This window comes from Meles meles, chromosome 2, assembly GCF_922984935.1.
Source record: "Meles meles chromosome 2, mMelMel3.1 paternal haplotype, whole genome shotgun sequence".
NCBI lineage: Eukaryota > Metazoa > Chordata > Mammalia > Carnivora > Mustelidae > Meles > Meles meles.
The window spans coordinates 120,512,317-120,536,837 of NC_060067.1; the positions used below are offsets into that span (position 1 = coordinate 120,512,317).

General features: G+C 40.6%; 2 protein-coding genes and 1 non-coding gene across 4 annotated transcripts in view; 1 reads left to right on the forward strand and 2 right to left on the reverse strand.

Annotated features, from left to right (window-relative positions):
* HERC5 (HECT and RLD domain containing E3 ubiquitin protein ligase 5) overlaps positions 1 to 10,280 on the reverse strand; it is a 45,023-nt gene extending 34,743 nt beyond the window's left edge. The window contains exons 1-6 of the mRNA XM_045998051.1: positions 9,867 to 10,280; positions 6,421 to 6,541; positions 5,372 to 5,448; positions 2,156 to 2,377; positions 860 to 951; positions 231 to 361 (exon numbers count right to left, since the gene is read on the reverse strand). Of these exons, the coding sequence (XP_045854007.1) occupies positions 231 to 361; positions 860 to 951; positions 2,156 to 2,377; positions 5,372 to 5,448; positions 6,421 to 6,541; positions 9,867 to 10,149 (926 nt within the window). The 5' untranslated portion in view covers positions 10,150 to 10,280. The remainder of the gene's footprint in view (positions 1 to 230; positions 362 to 859; positions 952 to 2,155; positions 2,378 to 5,371; positions 5,449 to 6,420; positions 6,542 to 9,866) is intronic.
* Positions 10,281 to 14,907: 4,627 nt separating this feature from the next.
* The window catches only part of HERC6 (HECT and RLD domain containing E3 ubiquitin protein ligase family member 6), a 61,246-nt gene continuing 51,632 nt past the window's right edge, over positions 14,908 to 24,521 (reverse strand). For both annotated transcript variants that reach the window (XM_045998053.1, XM_045998052.1), the window contains 7 exons: positions 24,107 to 24,250; positions 21,779 to 21,945; positions 19,997 to 20,060; positions 18,712 to 18,782; positions 17,185 to 17,371; positions 16,994 to 17,096; positions 14,908 to 15,420 (listed from right to left, as the gene is read on the reverse strand). In XM_045998053.1, coding sequence (XP_045854009.1) covers positions 15,191 to 15,420; positions 16,994 to 17,096; positions 17,185 to 17,371; positions 18,712 to 18,782; positions 19,997 to 20,060; positions 21,779 to 21,945; positions 24,107 to 24,250 — 966 coding nt within the window. In that variant the 3' untranslated portion in view covers positions 14,908 to 15,190. The remainder of the gene's footprint in view (positions 15,421 to 16,993; positions 17,097 to 17,184; positions 17,372 to 18,711; positions 18,783 to 19,996; positions 20,061 to 21,778; positions 21,946 to 24,106; positions 24,251 to 24,521) is intronic.
* Positions 23,653 to 23,799, forward strand: LOC123937692. Its single transcript, XR_006817522.1, has one exon. It is a non-coding gene; the product is annotated as a U4 spliceosomal RNA (small nuclear RNA).

A 24,521-nucleotide genomic window follows, 5' to 3' on the forward strand; every position in this document is an offset into this window, starting at 1 on the left:
AGCCCCACGTTGGGTTTAGAGATTATTTAAATATTTAAAAAAAAAAAAAGAAAGAAAACAAATATATATGCTAAAGATTATTGTCTAATAACATAAATTAAGCATCTTCACCCATGTGAAAGTATTTGATACGTTTATCTCAATAAAAAAACTGACAAAGTTTTATTAAACTACCTATCTAAATTTATCATAATGATTTCACCAATCTTCACAGACACTTGACAACTTACCTTCCACATGCTAGCTGGGTCACTCTAGTTCCAGTGAGCTCAGTCACCAAACGGGGTCTTAACTCATTCTGTGTGGAATTGTGACCGAGTTGCCCATATTTTCCAGCACCAAAAGTAAATACCTGCCCATCCTAAAGAAAAAAAAGTATCAGATTCTAGAAAAATACAACAGTAAGTAATATTACTTAATAATAAAATATTACTGAATTCACTGATATCACTGCGTAATTAACAAAAGGGCTATTCACTGATGCCTCATTGATGCCTCACTCAGGGGAGCCTGGGTAGCTCAGTCAGTTAAGCATCTGACTCTTGATTTCAGCTCAGGGTCATGATAACAAGCCCTACATTGGGCTCTACACTCAAGAGGAGTCTGCTTTTCTCCCTCTCTCTCTACCCCTCCCCACCCTGCTCATGTGTACACTCTCTAAAATAATTAAGGAAATCCTTAAAAAAAAAAAAAAAGACAATCAAAGCAAAGCCCCAAATTATCAGGAGGACAATCCTGCATGTGAGAAGTGACCCTTCTTCCCAAGGAAATACTAAGTGCCCAAATCCAGGTGTTTTGTGCTTTTCCCACTACAAAGTTCTTCCAGGAATTACCATCGGAGAGACAAGGATACACGTACCTCTGTGAGCAGGGCAGTGTGAGAGCCACCACAAGCAAGAAATTCAACTTTCTGATTGTCCAGTGCTTCAACGAGGGAAGGAAAATCTTTACCTATGCGAGAAAAAGAAGCTGAAGTGATCAAAAGAGAACGCTGATTTGCACCCTGGAGTTCCGTACTACTAGGAACATACCTGCACTGTCTCTCAGCTGGTGGTCACAGTTCCTAACACCTTCTGACAAGAAAGCCCGCAGTGTTGGTATACTTATTCTGGCCTAAAACTGGGGGTGAAGCAGTGGTCAAAGGGCCACACACAGGAGAACGCGTATGTTAAAGTGTCAAGCCACTTCCCAGAACCCACTCCTCCTGTCAGCATAACTTGATTAACTTCAATTGCAGCATATCTGGTATTTCCAATTCCCATCTAAAATCACCCTTTTAATGAACAAAGATTCTTTTTTTTTTTCTTTTAAATTCTCTACTACAGTGTTCCTGCCCTATACTACCTCTCCTTTCTTTTCACAATTTCCCTGTCAAAACACTTAGAAGTTCAGCAAAAACAGTTTAACTGCTCTTTATTCCTTTCCCTCCTTTGAATATTTTTCCATCACTGACTATGGTTTCTCCTGAGGGCCATGTCAGGGAAAGATGCAGTGTATGACCACTAACCCAGGGAAAAACAGGTGCATTACCACAACTGATAAAGCAGCAGTCTGCCACACCTGAAAACTCCAAGAGGGTATTCAGGATCGCAAGAAAGTTGGCCATCCGCTTTGTGGAAGTAGTTCAATAACAGGAGTAACAGTTTTTTTTTCCCCTTATCTGTGTATACAGATATAATTAATACCTTATAGACTAAGATTAGAATCTGTGAGTTGCTAAAGAGATCATTAGTATTCTTTTGTCCTAAAATGGAGTAGTAACAGACATTTATGTGCAAAGGCACTTCGGAGGTCATTTCATCCAAATGCATCACTTTATAGAAAAAGAAAATGAGGCCTAGAAAAAAGTTAAGTGACTCAGCCAGGCCCTGCCATTGGTTAACTGCAAAGTGGGAAGCAGAGACCAGGTATTCTGATCAGTGCAGTGCTCTTTTGCTTAGCCTACACAACCCCGACAGACATCCCAATCACAGCAACAACTTCCACTATGCATGTCTCCTAGATTGCTTCTGCCCTGAAGACAGAGATAACCAGGAAGAAAAGCACCAATGACAGTGAAGATCTGAACCATTTTTGACAGGGAGGCTTGTGTTAAATTCATCTCTTATCTAAGAATATATTTGATAATATGAACTTGAAAATAAGAGTTCCATACCGTCAGTGTGGCCCAGGCCTAGTTGCCCCAAATCATTTCTTCCCCATGAGTAAATGTTTCCAGACATGGATAAGGCCATGCTGTGGGCTTTTCCTGCGGAAATCTGAACCAAGGGGACTCCCGAAAGGTGCTCCACAACCTGTGGTGTGGGGATTGAGGCAAATAGTCTTCCAATTCCAAGCTGGCCATGTAAATTCTGTCCCCATGCAAAGAGCTCACCACCTTGACATAAACAAACAAAATGCTGCCTTATTAAGTTTGAAGTACAGGAGACATCAACTTCAGCCATTATGTATGTTATCCATACTATACTATCAGTCTCTTACATTCAACTTCCCACGTCTGAGAGAAAAACCCAAAGCAATCTCCTCTTTAGCAGTAACTGTTAACACTTCCTTACCTTCTACTTCAAAGGGTAGAGTTTGTGTTCTTGCTTCCCCAAATATTATCTTCCAAGATTGTGATGTACCAGTAATAGCCCCTGAACATCCCCCTCTGCCCCACATCACTAGGTGATGGGCTTCTTTAATGGTCATGTCCCTTTCAAAAAACACACATACGGAAAAACTAACCCTCAATGCGAGGGTATTAGGAGGTGGACCTTTGAATAGCTGAGATCATCAGGGTGGAGCCCTCAAGAATGAGATTAGTGCCCATGTGAGAAATTCCAAAGAGTTCTCTTGCCCTCCCCACCACGTAAGACACACCTGTGTGGGTGTCCACACAGACACCCAACCTGCCCACACCCTGAATTGGACTTCCAGCCTCCGAAATTGGGAGAAAGAAATTCCCGCTGTTTAATTCAGCCAATCTGACTGAATTATGTCAGTTTGGGCTTTATCGGTTTGGGCTGCTATGACAAAAACACAAGGTAATTTTGTCATAGCAGCCCAAACCGACAAAGACCAGTAGAATGAAGCTACCTGAACATAGTATAACCAAATTCAAGGAATGGGCCTATGAAAACCAAAACATTGTATATCTAGGAAAACAGAACCTAAAATTAATGTTTTCCTTCTGCCCACCCACTCTGTTCACGTGCCTGAAGATTCTAAATAATGTATAATCTGAAATTACAGTATAGTATCTTGAAAGAGTCTGCATCCCCCTCTGTTAATTGAATACATGGAGTGTGCAGAAAAGTTCTGAAGTGTTTATCTAATGGAATTGACAATATCTGAATCTGAAAAAATATATCAGAGAATTAATGCTTACTGAGCACCTCTTTGCAAGATACCATGCAGAATCCGGTGGGGGGGTAGAACTCTCCTTCAAAGGTAACACCATGTGCCTATCAGGCAATAAGAATATTATGATGAGGGGCGCCTGGGTAGCTCAGTGGGTTAAAGCCTCTGCCTTCGGCTCAGGTCATGATCCCAGGGTTCTGGGATCGAGCCCCGCATCGGGTTCTCTGCTCTGCGGACAGCCTGCTTCCTCCTCTCTCTCTCTCTGCCTGCCTCTCTGCCTACTTGTGATCTCTGTCTGTCAAATAAATAAATAAAATCTTAAAAAAAAAAAAAAAGAATATTATGATGAGGGGTGCCTGGGTGGCTCAGTGGGTTAAGCCTCCGCCTTCAACTCAGGTCATGGTCCCGGGGTCCTGGGATAGAGCCCTGCATCAGGCTCTCTGTTCCGCAGGGAGCCTGCTTCCCCCTCTCTCTCTGCCTGACTCTCTGCCTACTTGTGATCTCTTGCTGTCAAGTAAGTAAATGTTAAAATATATATATATATATATATATATATATATAAAATGATGAAATGATCAATTCTCTTTCTTGCTTCCCCAATTTTCATTCTTCCTAGATTATGACTTACCAGTAATGAACTCTGAATATCTCTTTTGCCCCAATATCATTAGACCCTAGGCTTCTATTTTATCTTTATAACCTGAACGGGGTAGATACTCAAAATGAAATGTGTTCATGAACGGATAAAGTCAAACAATCAGGCCAATTTTTTCCAATGCAAGTTCATACTCTCAAACCTCAACAGGGCCCTCAACGCAGGTCAAATTCTGAATTATTTACTTCCCTTTTATCCCAACTTCCCTTTAGTTTGTTTTTATCTGCCCTATGTATTTAAAAAAATTTTTTTCCTTGACCCTGAATTCCTACCTATCACCATCCTGTTATAATCATTCCTCCATGGTCAAGTTTCTTTACAAAGTAATCTATATTCACTGTTTCAACTTCCCACCATTATGGTGTCTGATAAGAAGTAAGAAATATTAAAGGCTGGGAGAATCCCTGAATTCAAATGGTAATATGGGAGCACATCAGAGGCCTGCAAACTGGCCATAAGAGCAGACCCAAGAGATTCTACGTTCCTGTCATGGGAGCAGATGGAGCACTTGGAAAAGGTAAGAAGGTTCTAGAAAAGGGTAGCCCAATCCTGATGCTGCTTCCAGAATGATTTTGATTATTCAAAATATTTTCATTGTTTCCTATTTGAAAAATAAAAACATGGAACTGTTGAAATAAATCTCCAGGGCCAAGATGGAGCCATTCCTACCCAGGGTGCCATGTCAGCAAACTGACTTACATGTTCCTCTACATGTTCTGCCTGGCCAGAAACACCTAACACCATAGATCCAACCAGTAAGCCAATCCTCAAACACCAAGCCAACTCCGGGCTGTATATTTATTTCCTCATTCCCTGATCTTTCCAAATAAGGTTACATACACAACCCCAACCAATCATGCCCTATTATTGCACTGTGACTTCTAAGGCTCTATAAAAATTCTTGTTCTTGCTCGAAATCCTGCCAGGAGAGTGCTCCATTGTTTGTGATACACTGTACTCCCAATCCATCAACTGTTGTCCTTGAATAACAAAGGGTATCAAATTCTTTACTAAATTTTTTTAGTTTTGTCATTTGAAGAGTACAATGTAGGAATAGTAAATATGGAAACCTGAAGATTTTACACATCCAAAAATTCTCTTACTTTCTAACAAATGCCTTAGGGTGCCTGGCTGACTCAGTTGGTAGAGCATGTGACTCTTCATCGACTCTATCTCAGGGTTGTGAGTTCACGCCCCATGCTGGGCTTAGAGCTTACTTTAAAAAACAAAACAAAACAAAACAAAGAAGTGCCCTGAACTATATCAAATTCAAAACCATTATTCTTGTCTGTTACAAAGTGAAGCATATACATTCTACTCGTTCTACATATACACACATTAATTCCCTCTAAAAAACAATAGTCCAGAAAGTACCTTTAGAAAGTGCAAGAGAATGATAATCTCCACATGTGATCTGAATTATACTTTTTTCTTGTAAAATGCATTGAAACCTGATGAAAGAAAATATATATTATGTCAATCACTGTAATGGAAGTCACAACATCAATGTTACAATTATTAATTGTATTTCATTGGGACTGAAGCTCAAGGAAAAATTTAAATTTACTACTTCACATTCAGTACATCTAAAAGTATAACAAATACTACATGTGTTTTAGTTGGTGGTTTAAAAGGTAAATAATGAGACAAACCATAAATGACTCTTAATCTCACAAAACAAACTGGGGGTTGCTGGGGGGAAGTGGGATTGGGAGAGGCGGAGGGGGCTATGGACATTGGGGAGGGGAGGCGAACCATAAGAGACTATGGACTCTGAAAAACAACCTGAGGGTTTTGAAGGGTCAGGGGTGGGAGGTTGGGGGAACAGGTGGTGGGTAATAGGGAGGGCACGTTTTGCATGGAGCACTGGGTGTTGTGCAAAAACAATGAATACTGTTATGCTGAAAAAAATAAATAAAATGGGAAAAAAAAAAGGTAAATAATGTGCACTATATAATTATAATTAGAATGATCCAAGTCTCTCTTGCAAACAATAATTGTATGATACAGGAATAATACAGAAAGAAAGTAAGTTCTAAGTCACAAGATCTACTAGGAAAAAGTCTCACAAATCATTCCATGATAATATATTTTTCTCCTGCGTTGAAAACTTTTATTTCTGATAATCTAACTCAGGATTATTACAAGGGATAAATCAATCAATGACTATGGAAGTCCAATTTGGGGTGAGGCAGACCAACAATCATTTCTTTTAAATGTCAAAGCAACACACGATGTCTATGGACATAACTTGGTTGTATCTCACTGACGGAATTCACTGATCATTTCAGAACTGTTTACGTAAGAGCCACTATGTAAAAGCAGGAGACAAGGTTCATATAAAGTAACATTTTCCTACAAAAATTAATTGCCGTTTGAATAAATTTTAAATAATTTTTAATAAAAGAAAAAAGTTCCCTTACCTTGCATGTTCTATGCTATAGTTGTACTCAAATGGTTTTCCATCTGAGGATAGAATCAGCATATGCTCTGCTCCTTGGTCCACAGAATGTATCTTCATTTTTTTTCCTAACTTAATGCATTCTGCAGAGCAAACCCAATCAGGAACTATCATCACTCAGGTTACTGCCCACTATTATTATTTATTTCATTAAAATACACTTCAAACACTTGAAAAAAATTTCAACTAGACAACCTTTGGCTTAACATGAACCTCTCCTTAAAGAAAAATTCAAGAACAAAACCAGACAAATTAGGAATGACAATTGTTTTGACCATGGATTTTTTTTTTTTTTCAATTTGGGAAGGCCCTGATTTATTCTTTGTTTTAAATTGAATATAGTTTTGGGGCGCCAGGGTGGCTCAGTCAGTTAAGCATCTCTCTTGATTTCAGCTCAGGTCATACATGATCTCAGGGTTGTGAGATGGAGGAGCGTGGAGCCTGCTTACATTTCTTTCCTTCCCTCTCCTCCTGTCCCTCCCTCATCTAAAAAAATTTTTTTAAAATTCAATATAGTTTTTAAATAACCAATTAAAATATTTGCTTTTGGATTCCTGTTTAATAGTTTGAGACAGAGAAATTAAATTTGAAGTGACAAAAATGAAAAAGTCTATAAGAAAATATAACAGTATCTGAATGGCATTAACTTGTTTTAGGAGAACATATATTGTATACTTTGAGATATACTCTTTCCAAATACAAAACAAATAATAATAATAATAAAATTCTCCTAATTGCTCCATATAGGAGCCAAGTTCTATATTTTGTTTTTTTTTTTAAGATTTTTTATTTATTGGGCGCCTGGGTGGCTCAGTGGTTTAAGCCGCTGCCTTCGGCTCAGGTCATGATCTCAGGGTCCTGGGATCGAGTCCCGCATTGGGCTCTCTGCTCAGCAGGGAGCCTGCTTCCCTCTCACTCTCTCTCTCCCTGCCTCTCTGTCTACTTGTGATCTCTCTCTGTCAAATAAATTTAAAAAAAAAAAAGATTTTTTATTTATTCACTTGAGAGAGACAAAGAGAGCACACAACCACTGGCAGAGGGAGAGGGAGAAGCAGGCTACCTACTGAGCCAGCCAGGAGCCTGATGTGGGGCTGGATGGATCCCAGGACCTGCAGATGATGACCTGAGCCAATGGCAGACACTCAACCATCGGAGCCACCCAAGCACCCCCAAGTTCTATAATTTTAAAAGGAAGAATTGTGGTTGAGGACTAATTTTTTTAAAAGATTTTATTTATTTGACAGAGAAAGACACAGAGAGAGAGGGATCACCAGCAGGGGGAGTGCGAGAGGAAGAAGCAGGCTTCACGCTGAGCAGGGAACTTGATGCTGGGCTCCATCCCAGAACCCTGGGATCAAGACCTGAGCTGAAGGCAGATGCTTAACCACTGAGTCACCCACGTGCCCCTGAGGACTAATTTTTAAGGAGACATGCTGTTAAAAGAATTTTTATTGGCATTACTGCATATTTAGCCCTTCCTAAAAATTAAGAGATTTAAAAAGTATCCACAGTTACCATTTACTCTTATCTCATTTAATTTGTTCACAAAAATTGGATGTGGGGATTTGTTTTACTTTTCAGTTCTAACCAAACTGGATTTATTCATGTAAAAATCTCAAAGCACATACCTTCTTATTAGAAATGCTATGAGAACCAAAACAGTATGGTAATAAAGAAGAAATGGCTAAACAGACTAATATTTTTCAGAGATCAGCATTTCCAATCAGTTGAAAAAAAAGTTACTCAAAGGCCAGGGAGGAAAAGGTTACTCAGAAAAGGTAAAGGGACATCAGACTAACCATTTGGAGAAACAAATAAATCTAGATTCTCCTACATCCTAAAATCAAAATGATTTTCAAGTGCATCCCAAAATTTTAACTTTAAAAATAAAAGCATTAAGGAGAGCCTGGGTGGCTCAGTTGGTTAAACCCCACACAGACCCTTGATTTCAACTCAGGTCTTGATCTCAGGGTCATGAGTTCAAGCCCCCCGGTGGGGCTCCACCAAGCCTACTTCAAAAAATAAGTAAAAGCTGGGGTGCCTGAGTGTCTCAGTGGGTTAAGCCTTGGCTCAGGTCATGATCTCTGGGTCCTGTAATCGAGCCCCGCCTCAGGATCTCTGCTCAGCAGGGAGCCTGCTTCCCTCTCTCTCTCTGCTTGCCTCTCTGCCTGCTTATGATCTCTGTCGGTCAAATAAATAAACAAAATCTTTTTTTTTAATCTTTTTTTAAAAATATTTTATTTATTTGACAGAGAGAAATCACAACTAGGCAGAGAAGCAGGCAGAGAGAGAGGAGGAAGCAGGCTCCCCACGGAGCAGAGAGCCCGATGTGGGGCTCGATCCCAGGACCCTGGGATCATGACCTGAGCCGAAGGCAGAGGCTTTAACCCACTGAGCCACCCAGGCGCCCCATAAGTAAACAAAATCTTTAAAAAAAAAAGTAAAAGCTTAATATTGCTATAAAGATGGGTACATTAAAAAAAAAAAAAAAACCCTGAGTGTGGATACCTGTGTAACACAAAATCTGTAAGTCTTAACAGAAAAGATCGATGAAGGAAGACTATAAAATAACATCAACTAAAACATCACAACGTCTATGCTATTCTTACTCAATATTCAAATAACGCTTCAAACAAGTAAGAAAAAGAATAACAACTCAATTTTTAAAAAGCCAGTTTAAGATACGAACAAGCAGTTCACCAAAAAAGGAATGCAAACGATCAATAGAAAAAAGGAAAAGATGCTCAGCTTTCTTCACTCAACAGACGGGCGAAATTTCCAAGATTAAGAATGTGGCCCTTCGCTTTCCTCCACCATCAAAATCGGAACCACAGTTCCCGACCTCATCGACGGAGATTACTACCACCTCGGCCAAGGGCAACTGTAGGTGTTCTTTAAATCGTTTGCATATATGATATTGTCGTTGAGTACAAGAAAACTATATCCTCCAAAGGCTCACAAAATCGGAGCCGCTGTGTTCTCCAAAGGAATGAGCGAAAAGTAAACTTCAACAGAAACCGATCCTAAAGGAGGATTGGTGCCAATGATACAGCCTGCACGCGCTCTCCGTCCGCGTGGGCGACTTGCAGAGTGCGCGACCCAGCTCTCGCCACCGTCCTGCAAACTCCGCGCCAAACGGGAACGCGGATAAGGGAGCGCTCAGGCACTCGCACGCGCGAAATTCAAAAGCCACCCGGCCCGACGCGTTTCTGCGGCCACCGGTGACTGCGGCAGCGTCGAGTCCCCTTGGGGGCTTCCCTTCGGGGCTTCCCTTCGCGTTTAGAGAAGGGCCGCCACACCCACTCTCGGGCAGCTCCGCCGGCGCTGCACTTGGGGCCCCCGGCCGCCCACTCTCACACCCCCAGCCCAAGGCGGAAGGGCCCAAGGGGCACCGGCCAGCCCACTCACTCGGCTTCTTGGCGCCGTCGCTCCCCGCCGGCAGCTGGTGAACCTCGACGCCGGCCCCGCCGCGCTCCAACACCACGAGGCGCCCCTGCGTGCAGCACATCTGACGCGTCGCCTCGGTCCTCTGGGGCAGCGCTCTGCGGAGGCCCGCGGCGCTGGGGAAGAGCCAGAGTTGAGTGCCCGGCGGCTCGGCGGAGCGCCGCGGCGCTGCAGCTCGCGACGCCGGGTCCGGCCCGGGAACTGGGCGCACGCCTCCGCGAGCTCTCCTTCGCGGCCTCTGCTCCATCGCGGCTTTCCCGGGCTCCACAGCCGTGCGTCTGCTCTCCGCGCCTCGGAGGAGACGGAGCCCCCGAGAAAACCGTCCGCGGCTTCGCGGTGCGCAGCCTGAGCTAGCGGACAGCGCAGTGGCGTCGGGGAACCGCAGCCTCGCCTGCTCCGCCCCCGCTCAGACGCTGGGCTCGCCACGTGTTGTTTGGGGGCGGAGCCCGCAGCGCCGGGAGGAAACGAAACCGTCGCTCTGGTTCGGGGTGGAATAGAGAAGGAAAGGGAAAGGGAAACTCGGACGGTCACGAAGGGCTTGGAAGGCTGCCAGAGGACACAGGGTGCTGGCGGAGGACGGGATGGGTGAGCAGGGCTGAGGGGGCGTCCCTGGGCTCGCAGGAGCCTCCTGAGCGCCTGGACCTGGTGGCCTTGGAAGAAACACTGCAGTTCCGCTAGGAGGAGCACTGACACAGCGGACCTGCCGAATTTCCAGGAACGACTGTGGGAGGGAAAGCGGCTTCGTTCAGCGTTCGGTCCGGGGCTCAGCGAGTCGGCCGGGAGGAAACCGAAATCGAGAGCCGCGCGGTCGATCCCTCCGCCCACACCGCGGTGCCTGGCAACCGGTCAGCGCGGTTTGCCTTTTCGAGAATCCCTTACACAGGGAGTCAACCCTGTGCGGTCTCTGGTTTTTTTCTCGGCTTAGCTTAATGCTGTTGAGGTTAATCCCGTGTTTCATCAGTATTTGGTCAGTCAGTAGTAATTGTTGGATGGTATTACGACAGAGGGGTAGCATTTATCCATTCACCGATCCACGGACATTTCAGTTCTTTCCAGTGAATAGAGGGGCTACAGTGAATAGAGGTGCTATGACTATGAGCACGTCTTGGAGCGGATATATGTTTTCTTTTCTTAGGAGTAAATACCTAAAAATGGAACTGCTGTATCGTATGGTAAATACATGCAGGAACATGATACAAGAAGCTACCAAACCTTTCCAAAGTGCTATGCTGTTTTGCATTCCCTCCGGCAATTTATGGGAGTGCCAGTCCCTCTATATCCTCGACATTTGGTATTTTCAGTCTTTTTAATTATAGCAGTTGCAGTCGTCTATACGCGTATCTTTGCGGTTTTTTTTTTTAAGGATTTTATAATAACAGCGAGAAGGAACACAAGCAGGGGGAGTGGGAGAAGGAGAAGCAGGCACCCCACTGAGCAGGGAACCCGATATGGGGCTCAACGGACCCTGGGATCATGACCGGAGCCAAAGGCGGACGCGGAATGACTGAGCCGCCCAGATGCCCCTCTATCTGTGTATCTTACTGTGGTTTTTATTTCCATTTCCCTAATGCTTAATGATGTTGAAGCATCTTTTCATATGCTTATTAGGGCTAACCTTTGTCTTTTCCTTGGTGAAGCATCTGTTCACATCTTTTGCCATTTATTAATTTGCTTATTATCTCAAAGTTCTTTTTATATATTACAATACCTTGTGTTATATATCGTCCTTCATTAGATATGTTTTGAAATATTTTCTACCAATCTGTTGCCTTTTTGAAAATGTTATGAAGTGCCGTTTGAAGAGCTAAAAGTTTTAATTTTAAATGTAATTTAACCATTTTTTTCTTTTACATAGTTAATGCCTTTCTTTTTTTTTTTTTTTTGTCTTAGGAAATCTTTGCTTAACCCGAGGTTACAGAGATTTTCTTATATGTTATCGTCTACAAGTTTTACAGCTTTAGGTCTTTATTACATTTCAAATGAATTATTCTTTATGGCATGAGGAAAGGATAGAGGTTCATTTTTGTCCTGATTTCCCGTTGTTCTACCTAGCCTTTCCCCATTGAATTGCCTTAGCATCTTTGTCAAAACTCTGTTGGCTATGTGCAATTGAGTTTATTTCTGGACTAAATTTACTGTGTCCCCTTGATCTGTATTCCTGTTTATACTCTAAGACCACACTGCCTTGATTACTGTAGATTATAATTAAGTCTCAAAATTACTTCATTCAAATGCCCACCATTGTCCTTTCTTCAGTGTTGTTTTGGGTGTTATATTTATTTGTTTGTTTTGGCTATTTTAGGTCCTTCCCATTTCCATGTATATGTCAGGATAAGTTCATCGATATCTACAAAACGGACTGCAGGGACTTTGAGATTGCACTAAATTAAATCAGTTTGGGAAGAAATGATACACTGATAATATTGACTCTTGGGTCATATTGGGAGAGAGCATATCTCTCCCCATCAATTTCTTTTTAGAATTGGTTTATTTATTAGAGAGAGAGAACTGTGTGCCCACACATGTGGCATTGGCTGGCACTGAGAGTCTCCGGCCGGCTCTGGAGGTCATGACCAGAGCCAAAACAAGAGTCTGAGGCTTTAACCCACTGCAGCACTAGGTGCCCTTCTCCGTTAATTTAAAGCTGCTTTAATGTCTTTCAGCAATATTTTCTGGTTTTTACTGTATAGTGTAACATGTTTTGTTAAATTTATCCTTAAGTATTTATCTTTTTATATTATAAATAGTTCTTAAAATTTCAGTTTATGATTGTTGTTAATATATGTAAGTACTTAATTTTTATATATTGACCTTGAATCCTGAGACTTTTCTATATTTACTTAACAGTTTTAAAAGGTTTTGATTTGGTTCGGTTTGGTATTAGATCTGTTAGGATCTTCTGCAGGTAACGCTGTAGTCTATAAATAAGATAGTATTACTTTTTCCTTTCCAATCATTATGCCTTTTTTTTTCTTTGCCCTCTTACATGGAATAATACCTCTAGTACAGTGTTGTACAAGAAGTGATGAGAGGCACCCTTTCCTTGTTAATAGTTTTGGGAGGCATTTAGTCTCTTACCATTGAACGTAAGGTTAGCTCTTTGCAGGTTCTGTCAGGTTGAGAAAGTTTCCTTCTGGTTCTAATTTGCTAAGAATATCATACATAAGTGGCTATTGCAACTGGTCAAAATTTTTTTCTGCCTTTATTGAGGTTTTTCTTTGTCTTATTACAGTGAGAGGTAATAGATTTTTAAGTGTTTTTCTGGACTAAACTCCACGTGGCCGCAAAGTATTATCCTTTTTATATTTTGTTGGATATGTTTCATATGTTAAAATCTAAGAAAGTTTTTTTTTTGTGCTTCTGTTCATGAGAGATATTTGTAGTTTTCTTTCCCCGTAATGTCTTTGTCTGGTTTTGACATGAGAGTAATGCCAACATTGTACTTAATTGGGCGGTGTTTCCTCTTCCTCTGTTTTCTTTTTTCTTTCTAAAAAGATCTTATTTTTAAGTCATCTCTATTCCCAACTTGGGACTCAAACTCTTTAACTCCCAGATCAAGAGTTGCATGCTCTTCTGACTGAACCAGCCAAGCACTCCTCTTCCTCTGTTTTCTGAAAGAGTATGTAAAGAACTACCACACTAGGGGCACCTGGCACTCCTCTTCCTCTGTTTTCTGAAAGAGTATGTAAAGAACTACCACACTAGGGGCACCTGGGTGATTCAATCTGGTAGCATCTGTCTTCTGCTCAGGTCATGATCCCAGCATCCTAGAATCTAGCCTGCGTAGGCTCCCTGCTCAGTGAGGACTATGCTTCTCCCTCTCCCTCAGCCATTCTCCCCACTCATTCTCTCACTCTCTCATTGTCTCTCTCAAGTAAATATATAAAATCTTTAAAAAGAAGAAAAGAATTGCTGTACTGTCTTCCCTAAATGTTTAGTATAGTTCATCCATTTGCATTAGAAATATTTATGTTGGAGTTGAAAGTTCTGAAAAGTACAACCTAAAAGTCAAGTGCTTAGGGATCCCTGAGATTTAGAGGTTACCTTTTCCCTTAAAATTCAAAGAGAATACATCTGGCCCCCATTCCATTTATTAGAGAAACCAGACATGTCCAAAATAAATCTGAAGATTCACTGGGGCTTGTGTTTCTAAGGACCACCCCACATTCTAGTGTCCTTAGTAAATTCTCTCTGTTCTGTCTATCGTCTGGCGATCCTCCCCTCTTTCCACATCACCACCCCGACATAGACTATACCCCATGGTGTTTCCTTTCCAAAAGTGCCATTGATATAAGACATCTCCATATGGTTTGCCATAACAACAGGCATTTATAGAATAGATTACAGTTTAAAACGTAATATAAGATAGAACTGGCCTACAAAATTCATTGGCCATTTACAGCCATATTTCTCTTTCTCCTTTAATTTATTCCATAGCCATATTGCTAAGACATATTTCATATCCTTCATTCTCTCCAACTACCAATAGATAGGAGTTCCTGGTTGGGCTTGGAGTTTAGCCAAAATAATGATATATGCATTTAGAATATTCTTGGAACACAGTATTGAACATAAGTAATTCTTCAATGAATTAATGAACCCTTTAACATTTAGATTTTTCAAATAAATTACTCAGCAGTTGGCTAAAATAAAAATTCTGGAGACATGCTAGAATATAAAATATATATTTATGTGCCTCAAAAACATGTTGAATTATTACTTTTTCAAGCTTAAGCATATCTTTCATATTTACAGACAATGTGTTTATTAGATATACAGTATTTTTAAAAATATCTGTTAGCGGGGCACCTGGGTGGCTCAGTGGGTTGTTTCTGCCTTCAGCTCAGGTCATGATCTCAGGGTCCTGGGATCGAGCCCTGCATCCAACTCTGCTAAGTAGGGAGCCTGCTTCCCTCCACCCCACCTCTCTGCCTGACTCTCTGCCTACTTGTGATCTCTGTCTGTCAGATAAATAAATAAAATCTTTAAAAAAAAGCTATTAGCTTTTAATATTCAGTTTATTTTTAAATGATAATTATTGTTCAGGAATACTTTGGTAAAAAACAAACATTCTGATAACAAATTTAGGGATCAAGAAATGTTGATTCATTTAAAAAAATCACTTTTTTAAATCCTTCTTGATTCATCATTTTATTGTTTATCCCAACATTTGTCAACTAATTCTACCTAAAACTTGTCAACACTTTGTGCTACTTAGACCTAAGGAAGAACAGAAGAGTCGAAGGATGAGGGCTTAAGGCTCTGAGACCTCACTGAAACTCGCAGGATCACTGTTGCTCTGTGACTTGGACAGAGGCAAATCCTCTGTTGCTGTTGATGGCTACTTGAAGGGCTTCCTCCACTTTTTCCATTGTAGAATATTTAGGAAGGTCCAGAATATTGTGACAGGTCAGCGCTCTTGGGTAATCTGTTTCACGGAAAGTTTCAGGACAGCGAAATATGATTCCCATTTCCTGTTTGCCTCTTACAGGCCGTCTGTCATTTCCCCTAAGAAAAACTAGAAAGGAATAAATTTTGGTTAAGATATTTCATAGAAAGAGCAAAACGTAAAATGAAAAGGAAGAAATGAATCACTTCATTCAGTAGATACCACTGAGTACCCTTGTGTAGAGAGAGCCACATAGGGCCCTGTAGAATATAGCAAAATTATGACATCTGGTCTTTGTCCTCAGTGAGTTCATGGTCTTATTAGGGAAAATCACATACATGAAAAGAGAAGAGCCAGATACATGGAAGTTTAATTTAGCTCAGCTATGAAGGCTGAGGTGAAGAGGCCCTGAGACTGACGGGCGGTACCCCGCTGGGGGAGCAGGAAGACTACAGGGGTCACATCTGGCTAGTTAGTTCTCCAGGAAAGGCAGAAGGGGAAAGCCCAAGAAAAAGTCAGAAGTATGAAGATGTAAGTAAACACACTGAATGCACAGACAGTGGAATCAATGGGCTGAAGCAAGTTTCCCTCCCATTAAGAGAGATTAGACAGGGATTGTGGAGTAGTAGTTTAGGTTTGTGAAGTTGGAATTGTCCTCCGATGTCCTCAAGAGCAACGAAAATAGCAAAAAGATATATATCTACAGAATGACTGAAAAATGGGAAGGGAGGTAAGAGAATAAATCATTAAATCTGTCCAAGGGAAACCTTAGGGTTCCCACCAAGAGAAGTTCTCATATCACAAGCCACAGTTTAGTGGTTCAGAGCCTTGGCTTTGGATCAGCCTGGTGGGTTCAGAGTCTGTTTCTCACACTCGCCAGCTGTCTGAATATAGGCAAACTACTAAACGCATCTTTTCCTCAGATCTGAAATGAAGAGAAAAACAAGTACCATACCTCAAAACATGGCTATTAGGATGAAGGGAGGTAACAGATAGGAAGTGGTCAGTACAATGCTTGACACAGAGTTAAGCACACAATAAAGGCGTTGGTATTATCATCAGTGGAATTGCTACTAGTATTATTTCTAAAATAGTATTAGAAAAATATACATAGTTCTAATTCCATATTCCAATGTGAGAGTGAAGGCTTGATTAGAAGGCAACTAGCAATATTTATTATTATTATTTTTTTTTAATGGGAAACCAGGCTTATGTAAGAGAAAGAACATTGATTTAGGAAGCCTGGCTTTGCTGTAAACACGTGTGACTCACTATTAAGAATGACTTCATGGGGCGCCTGGGTGGCTCAGTGGGTTAAAGCCTCTGCCTTCGGCTCAGGTCATGGTCCCAGGGTTCTGGGATCGAGCCCCGCATCGGGCTCTCTGCTTGGCCGGGAGCCTGCTTCCCTTCCTCTCTCTCTGCCTGCCTCTCTGCCTACTTGTGATCTCTGTCTGTCAAATAAATAAATAAAATTAAAAAAAAAAAAAAAAAAGAATGACTTCGTGGCGGGTGCCTGACTGGCTCAGTCGGAAGAGCATGCTAGTCTTGATCTTGGGGTGATAAGTTTAAGCCTTATGTTGGGTGTAGAGATTACTTAAATAAATTATTTTATTAAATAAAACATTTAATAATGACTTCATGGCAAATATTTATCTTTCAAAAAAGATATATAATTATAAATCCATCTATTAGTAATACTTACAGAGGAATTTTCTCTTTTCCTCCAGAGTTAATTTGTGGAAAGCTTTCCAAAACATCAGTATAGTTGGATGTGATTTGTGGTATCCTTGATGATATTGTGAATTCTTGAGAAAAAGAGGGAGAAAAATGGATTTTAGGGGGAATATATAGAAGTTGTTTGGAAGAAGTGGGGGGATTTTGGTTATCACCAACCTCTTCAAACTGCTTCCAGTCATAATCAGTATTTCCAACCATTGCTGCCATCAGTTCTTCGGGCTGGAAAAGTTTAACAAGTATTTCCTTGTCACAGACTTTATAAAATCCTCTCTGAAATTCCTCATAAACTGCCTTTACAGAGGTGTCAAAAATGTAATCAATGCATGCAGAAACATATTCTTTCCTTGAGGGAAGAAAAAAAAAAAGCCAATAACATATTTCACCACTAACTAAAATATTCTCTATTTTGCCCTTTTAACCATTTCTATTAAGAAAGAAAAGTAAATTATTCAGAGGGAAGTAAAAGCCTGTGGTCAGCTGAAGGAAGACACCTTGAAGTGTGTAGCAGAAAGACAAAGACTTTGTTTTGCTGCTCTTTCCCTCTGAGAGATATATACTTTTAAAACAGTCATCTGTACACGTAATTCTCTGGCTTAAAATCTTTCAGAGGCTTTCTTTCCATTGCCCTTAGGGTAAATTCCAAACTTTTGGATCTGACTACTGCCTGACACAGCAGCCTCTTCCCACTTGGCATTTGAATCTTTGACCTTTGATAGTTGCAGGGGTGGGGGGGCCTCCCCGTCTTTCTTAGAGTTGGGGCCACAGCATGCACTGCTCCCTCCTTACATGCTGACTTCTGTCAACCATCAGAGAGGTCCACAGCAACAGGACTAGTTCTCAGGGTTGGTCCACTGTTCCCCTCTCCCTCCTCCCTCACATCATGTGTCACCGGGTGGAAATCATTTCTGCAAAAGTCTGTCTCCCCCCACCCACCCACCCTGATGAATTTCCTGACGGTAAGAAGAAGGTATGTCCACCTGACAGCCACCAGAAACATGGAAGTCTCCCACCCTTTGAGCAGCTTCAGGGACTGCCCTAGCGGAGTGTCCTATCGACCGCCTTCTGTCATCCCCTGGAACCAGTAGTGTGCTGGTAAATGGTTAACAACCAGTTCTCTAAAGAGAAGAAAACGGAAGGGAACCCTCATTTGCAGCATTTGCCAGTTTTGTGGTGTAAATATTCCCACCATGGCTGATTTCATGCTACTAATACCTCAATAATAAACTCTCAACATTTTTGAAAATTGAATAATCAGCTCTCACAAGCAGATGCCAGCTGGTTCCAGCATAACACTACTGTAAATCTCTTAATTAACTTTTGTTACAGTGCTCATCCTTATTGACATCATATTACATAATAATTTTTTATATGGTCTTTCTGCCCCACTGGAATTGAAGCTCCAGGTTTTGTCTGTTTCACAGCTGTCTCTCTGGCACCCAGAATAGGATCTGGTACAGAGGAAGGGCTCAAAAATAATTGTTAAGTGAATAACTAGTGAAAAGTTCTGCAAAGGAAATATTTAATCCTGACTCCTTTTCCCCGTTCTCTTAACCTGTAAACTTTTTATCTTTCTCAGAGATGAGGAGCTAAAATGATCATCTGAAAAGCTAAAATACATGTATAAATTATAGTGATAACATGTTATGTGTATTCATAGCAGATGTTCTAAGTCTCAAAACTTACTTGTTGCTTTGGTCCACAGGTACAGAGATCCCATTTGGAATTAAATCAACATCCTTTTTGTCCCAGTATATCTGTAACCAAAATATATTCAGTACCAAATATGAAAGAAAGTCTGAATAATTCAACTGCAGGGGCCATGGGCAGGTCACCCCATTGAGGGGCCACTTTAGCATAAAGATTATTTCTTAGTTAAAAGCAATCAAAACCCAGCAGAATCAGAAAAAAATAACAAAATTTTTAAAACCTCCAACAGATTCAGGAAAAGCTCTTCACCTCCCCCAACAACTGTCTAAAAGTAATTTAGATAGAGGACCTGCTCCAGGAAGAGAGCTACCACCACAGACAACTACATAGACTCTGAACTAGGCATGGTGGCCCATTTGATCAAAGTCCTCTCTGCTGGGGCACCTGGGTGGCTCAGTTGTTAAGCATCTACCTTCTGCTCGGGTCATGATCCCAGGGTCCTGGGACTGAACCCCGCACTGGGCTCCCTGCTTGGCAGGAAGCCTGCTTCTCTCTCTCCCACTCCCCCTGCTTGTGTTCCCTCTCTTGCTGTCTCTCTGTCAAATAAATAAATATTTTTAAAAAGTCCTCTATGTTCCATGTTTCTGAGCTGCCCAACAAACATTTGTTTACCAAACATTTGCTCTTTTTCATCTTCCTGTAAGTTGCATTTCTTCCCTCTGAAGTCCTAGGCCCCTACCCCCTTCTCCTTAGTTCAGAATTGACATATATACGTCATTTTGCCTGTCTTTGGAACTTCCATGTCTGGATGGATTCCTTGTACATACAAAATTAAATCTGATATTCTCCTTTAATCTTTGTCATGTCAATTTGATTCTTAGTCCAACTAGGACTTTGAAAGAATAAATTCTTCCTTCCCAACACAACCACAATACCATTATTGCCAGGACATTCTTCCCTATAACTAATTATAACTGGGAACTAAATAATTATGTAGTTCAGCCTTTTAAATACATATAAAAATTAAAAAGCATACCCTAGTATATGCTATATATAGTCTTAAGCATTTAGTGGTTTATGTTGTTCACACTGATTGCATAACTGCTATATTTTCACTTTCTTTGAGACTATATAAACATAAGGTATCAAAGGAGGAGCAGGTGGGAGGAAAGTCATATAATATGGAAGTGAAATGTGCTCCAAAAAGGAATCCCAAGGGGGCAGGGTGGAAAATTTTTAAAAAAAGAAATCCCATATTTAAGGTAATATAATAAAAATTATTCTAAAAAACAGATGAAAACTAAACTACGTTGGTACTCACAGAAAAATATATGTCAAGTTCTTCTCCAAGGTCATCAGCTTCATTATCTAGAACTTGCAAATTCCTAATGAAAATTTTCATTTAAAAAGTAATATTTAATTAAAAAAATAAAAATTATATTCTCGATCTTCTCACATTTCAAAAATAAATGTTCAGTAGAAAAACTCTTGAGCAATCAAGAAATGAATAAAATGCCACTAAATGTCCTTATCTTCCCACTCCTTCTTCTTAGAGTTAACCTTGTTTTACAGTTTGTTGGGTCACTGCTAATACATAGACACTGCTGTGTCTTGATGGAAATTACAGAAAGGAGCCCCTTCCTATAGACCAGTGATTCCCTATCAGGGGAGATTTTGACCCCTAGAGGACATTTGGCAAAATTTGGAGATATCTTTGGTTGTTACAATTAGGGGGAAGGTCACTACTGGCATCTAGTTGGTAGCAGCCCCCTTAGCTGTTAAATATCCTACAATGCCCAGATCAGCCTTCCACAACAAAGAATTATCTAGCCGCAAATCTCAGTGTTGCCAAGGTTGAGAAGTGCTGTTCTCTAGAGTGTGAGGGCATATAGTGTAAATCCAGGCCGTTTACTCTTACACAAATAGTACGTCAGAAGAGAATCCTTTTCAATCTGTTGCCAACTGTATATTTTATGAAAAACTTTTTAACATTTGTCAGTCTGTAAGCACAAAAAGGACATCTCATTTTCATTCATATTTCCTTAAGTACTAGGAAGATTGAGCATATTTTCATTTTTTGATTAGCCATATATGTGTGTGTGCACATGTGTGTATACATCCGTGATGACACACACATATATATTTATATTTATATATTAGCAATACTAATCTTTTGTCTATCATCTATGTTGCTAGTATTTTCCTCACAGGATATAGTTTATCTTTTAACTATATAACTATATATATATATATATATAAAACTAATGTTATATATATATAACTATATATATAAAAGTATATAACGCTTCGGCAGCATATACTTAGAACAAGTATTTTTCAGTACTTAAAAAATAGAGTTGATGACATGCTGATGAATTTAAATAAATTAAATGACAGCGCCTGTGTGACTCAGTGGGTTAAGCATCTACCTTCAACTCGGGGCATGATCCTGGGATTCAAGTCCCACATCTGACTCCCTGATCCGCAGGGGGGCCTGCTTCTCCCTCTCCCTCTGCCTGCTTCTCCCCCTGCTTGTGCTCTCTCTCTCTGTCAGATAGATAAATAAAATCTTTAAAAATTAATTAATTAAATGACTAAATATGATTTATGAAAATAAATATAGCATGCATGTTTCTCATTAAAAATATTATTTCCAGGGCACCTGGGTGGCTCATTGGTTAAGCATCCTACTCTTAATGACCTCAGGGTCATAGGATTGAGCCTCATTGGGCTCTGGGCTGAGTGTGGAGTCGGCTTGAGATTCTCTTTCTCCCTCTCTCTCTCTGCCCCTCCACCCTTGCTGTCTGTCTCTCTCTAAATGAATAAATAAAATCTTTCAAAATAAAAAAGGAATATTGTGTACAGTTTCCATCTAGATAAATTTAAGATACTAGACTCTCTTGTAGGTTGATAATTAGAAGAGCACTTGGCTTTTCCTTATTCTTGAAGGCATACTTTATTATAAGTCGGGTTAAGATTCAAATTCATCAAAAGAGTATACTTTATTAAAATTGAAGACCTTGTCTCTGTGTGTATGTGTGATTAACATCATTTGTTCTTGAGTAACTGAGACTTAACATAGTTCTGGAAAAATATTACTTACTTTCCCCAAAGAGGACTGAGTTCTTTTAAATCTTGCAATGATGGCTTTTGGTCCAGAAGTTTCTTAAAAAGAGCCAGTGGAAAAGGAAGGTTGGCAACATTTGAGTTGTTCAGGGAGAGTCCACACAGGATCCCAAAAAGGAAATATCTCTTCTTTTCAAATACAGGCTGGAAAAGGAGAAGAAAAAAAATCCCCAAGGTATTAGAAATAATCAATATTCCAAAGGGGTAATTAGATTAGTAAAAATTGGGCGCCTGGGTGGCTCAGTGGGTTAAGCCGCTGCCTTCGGCTCAGGTCATGATCTCAGGGTCCTGGGATCGAGTCCCACATCGGGCTCTCTGCTCAGCGGGGAGCCTGCTTCCCTCTCTCTCTCTGCCTGCCTCTCTATCTACTTGTGATCTCTCTCTGTCAAATAAATAAATAAATAAATAAATCTTTAAAAAAAATAGATTAGTAAAAATTGGTTTTGGTTTCCTTTTCTAAAAGTCACAAATTAGGAACAAAGTGGGTTTCAGGAAAAGAAAGTTCGAGCTTCTTACACAGGCTTTAATACAATTTAAATTTCTTCCTTAAGAGCGCCTGGGTGGCTCAGTGGGTTAAAGCCTCTGCCTTCGGCTCAGGTCATGATCCCAGGGTCCTGGGATCGAGCCCTGCGACTGAGCCCTGCATCGGGTTCTCTGCTCAGTGGGGAGCCTGCTTCCTCCTCTCTCTCTCTACCTGCCTTTCTGCCTACTTGTGATCTCTGTCTGTCAAATAAATAAATCTTTAAAAAAAAAAAATTTCTTCCTTAAGATAAAATATAAACTAGCAGTTCAAAATATTAAATAAATGAATTTACTTTTTATTACTGAAAGTATATCTGGAATATTAAAAAAATATGCTCGGATAGCCTTATAAGCCAAGGTTGTCATTATTTAATGTTATCATCTTTGCCTTCAAATTCATGTGGAAAAAAGACACAGCAGAAAGAAGAGTACTCTTTATCTGCACTTTCATTGTGCATCAGGCATGTCATGTGTGTCAGACAAGTGTGTCCCCTTCGGTGATACTGCCCTCAGCCTCGGTGTGCAGACAGGGACAAGCATATAGGTCAGGGAAGGTGACTGATGCTGTTGACAGTGAAGGTGGGTGGAAGGAAGGAAAGAGTCCTGATGAAACAGCTTTACTCTTTGCACTTTGTAGGCCCAGATGAGGGAAAACACTGGCCACCTCTTGCCGGACCATCACTATAGCGCAGCCAAGAGACAACTAGCCTGAAAATCCTAAATGCATTTTTAAAAAAATATTTTATTTACTTATTTATTTATTTATCAGAGAGAGAGCACAGCAGGGGGAGCGCGGCAGGCAGAAGGAGAAGCAGACTCCCTGCTGAGTAGGGGACAATTCAGGACTTGATTCCAGGACCCTGGGATCATGACCTGAGCCGAAGGCAGACACTTAACCAATTAAGCCACCCATGCATCCCTCTAAATGCATTTTTAACATTTATCCTTACAATAGCTGTAAGAAGTAAATAGACATGAAGATTGAGGCTATTACATAAGTAGCTCAATGTCATTCGCCTGCTAACGGCAAAGCTGGCCCTCAAATAGAAATCTTATAATTTATATAAAATTCTAGGAAATTCAAAGTACTCCAGAATGACAGAAATCAGATCAGTGGTTGTGTGGGCATGGGGCAGGAAGTGTGTGGAGGGTGGGATTAGAAAAGGGTATGAGGAAATTTGGGGGAATGATGAATATGTTCATTATTTTGATTGTGGTGACAGTTTCATGGATATATTTGTAATCAGAACTTAACCAAGTTGAACACCTGATGTGTAGGTTATTGTATATCAAATGTACTTCATAAAAGCTATTTAAAAATTTAACACAAGCTTTGCGCAGTGGCAGTATCGTAGCCAATGAGGTTTATCCGAGGCGCGATTATTGCTAATTAAAAATTTAACATGCTGGACGCCTGGGTGGTTCAGTGGGTTAAATCCTCTGCCTTCGGCTCAGGTCATGATCCCAGGGTTCTGGGATCGAGCCCCTCATCAGGCTCTCTGCTCAGCAGGGAGCCTCCTTCCCCCTCTCTCTCCTGCCTGCTTCCCTGCCTACTTGTGATCTCTGTCAAATAAATAAATAAAATCTTAAAAAAAAAAATTTAACATGCACAGAAGCACCTGGGGATCTTATAGAATACATGCTCTGATCTGGAGTGGGACCTGAGATTCTGCTTTTCTAATAGCCTCTAAATAATTTACATTATTATTATTATGGTTTTCGTGTTGCAGTATATGATATACTTTTTCTGTCCTGGAAAACTGTAAGAAAATAAAAGACTTACGCTGACAGGAAACCACATGTAAGAACCTTCTTCAGGATATATGAACATTCCATATTCTGCCTTGGTCATCTCTTCAAATATATAGTAGAAGAACTCAGCTATTACCCCGTACCCCGAAGAATATATTTCTTTAGTAAATTCAATCTGAGGAAAGAGAACACATTCACAGGCTCAGATTTAAAATAGGATGCCTTGATCTTCGTGGAAAAGTTTCAAACCTCCTGCCATCATCAGAATTCCTGGAATCCCATACCCCTTCAATCCCACACCTCCCCGCAATCTGTTCTCCCTCAATTTCCTGCTGAGCAGGAGATGCCATGAACCTATTCACAGTCAGATTAGTGTGTGTGTGCGCGTCCTCTACACCGCCACATGAACCAAGTAAAGAGGGATTCTAGCAAGACTAAGCATTCAC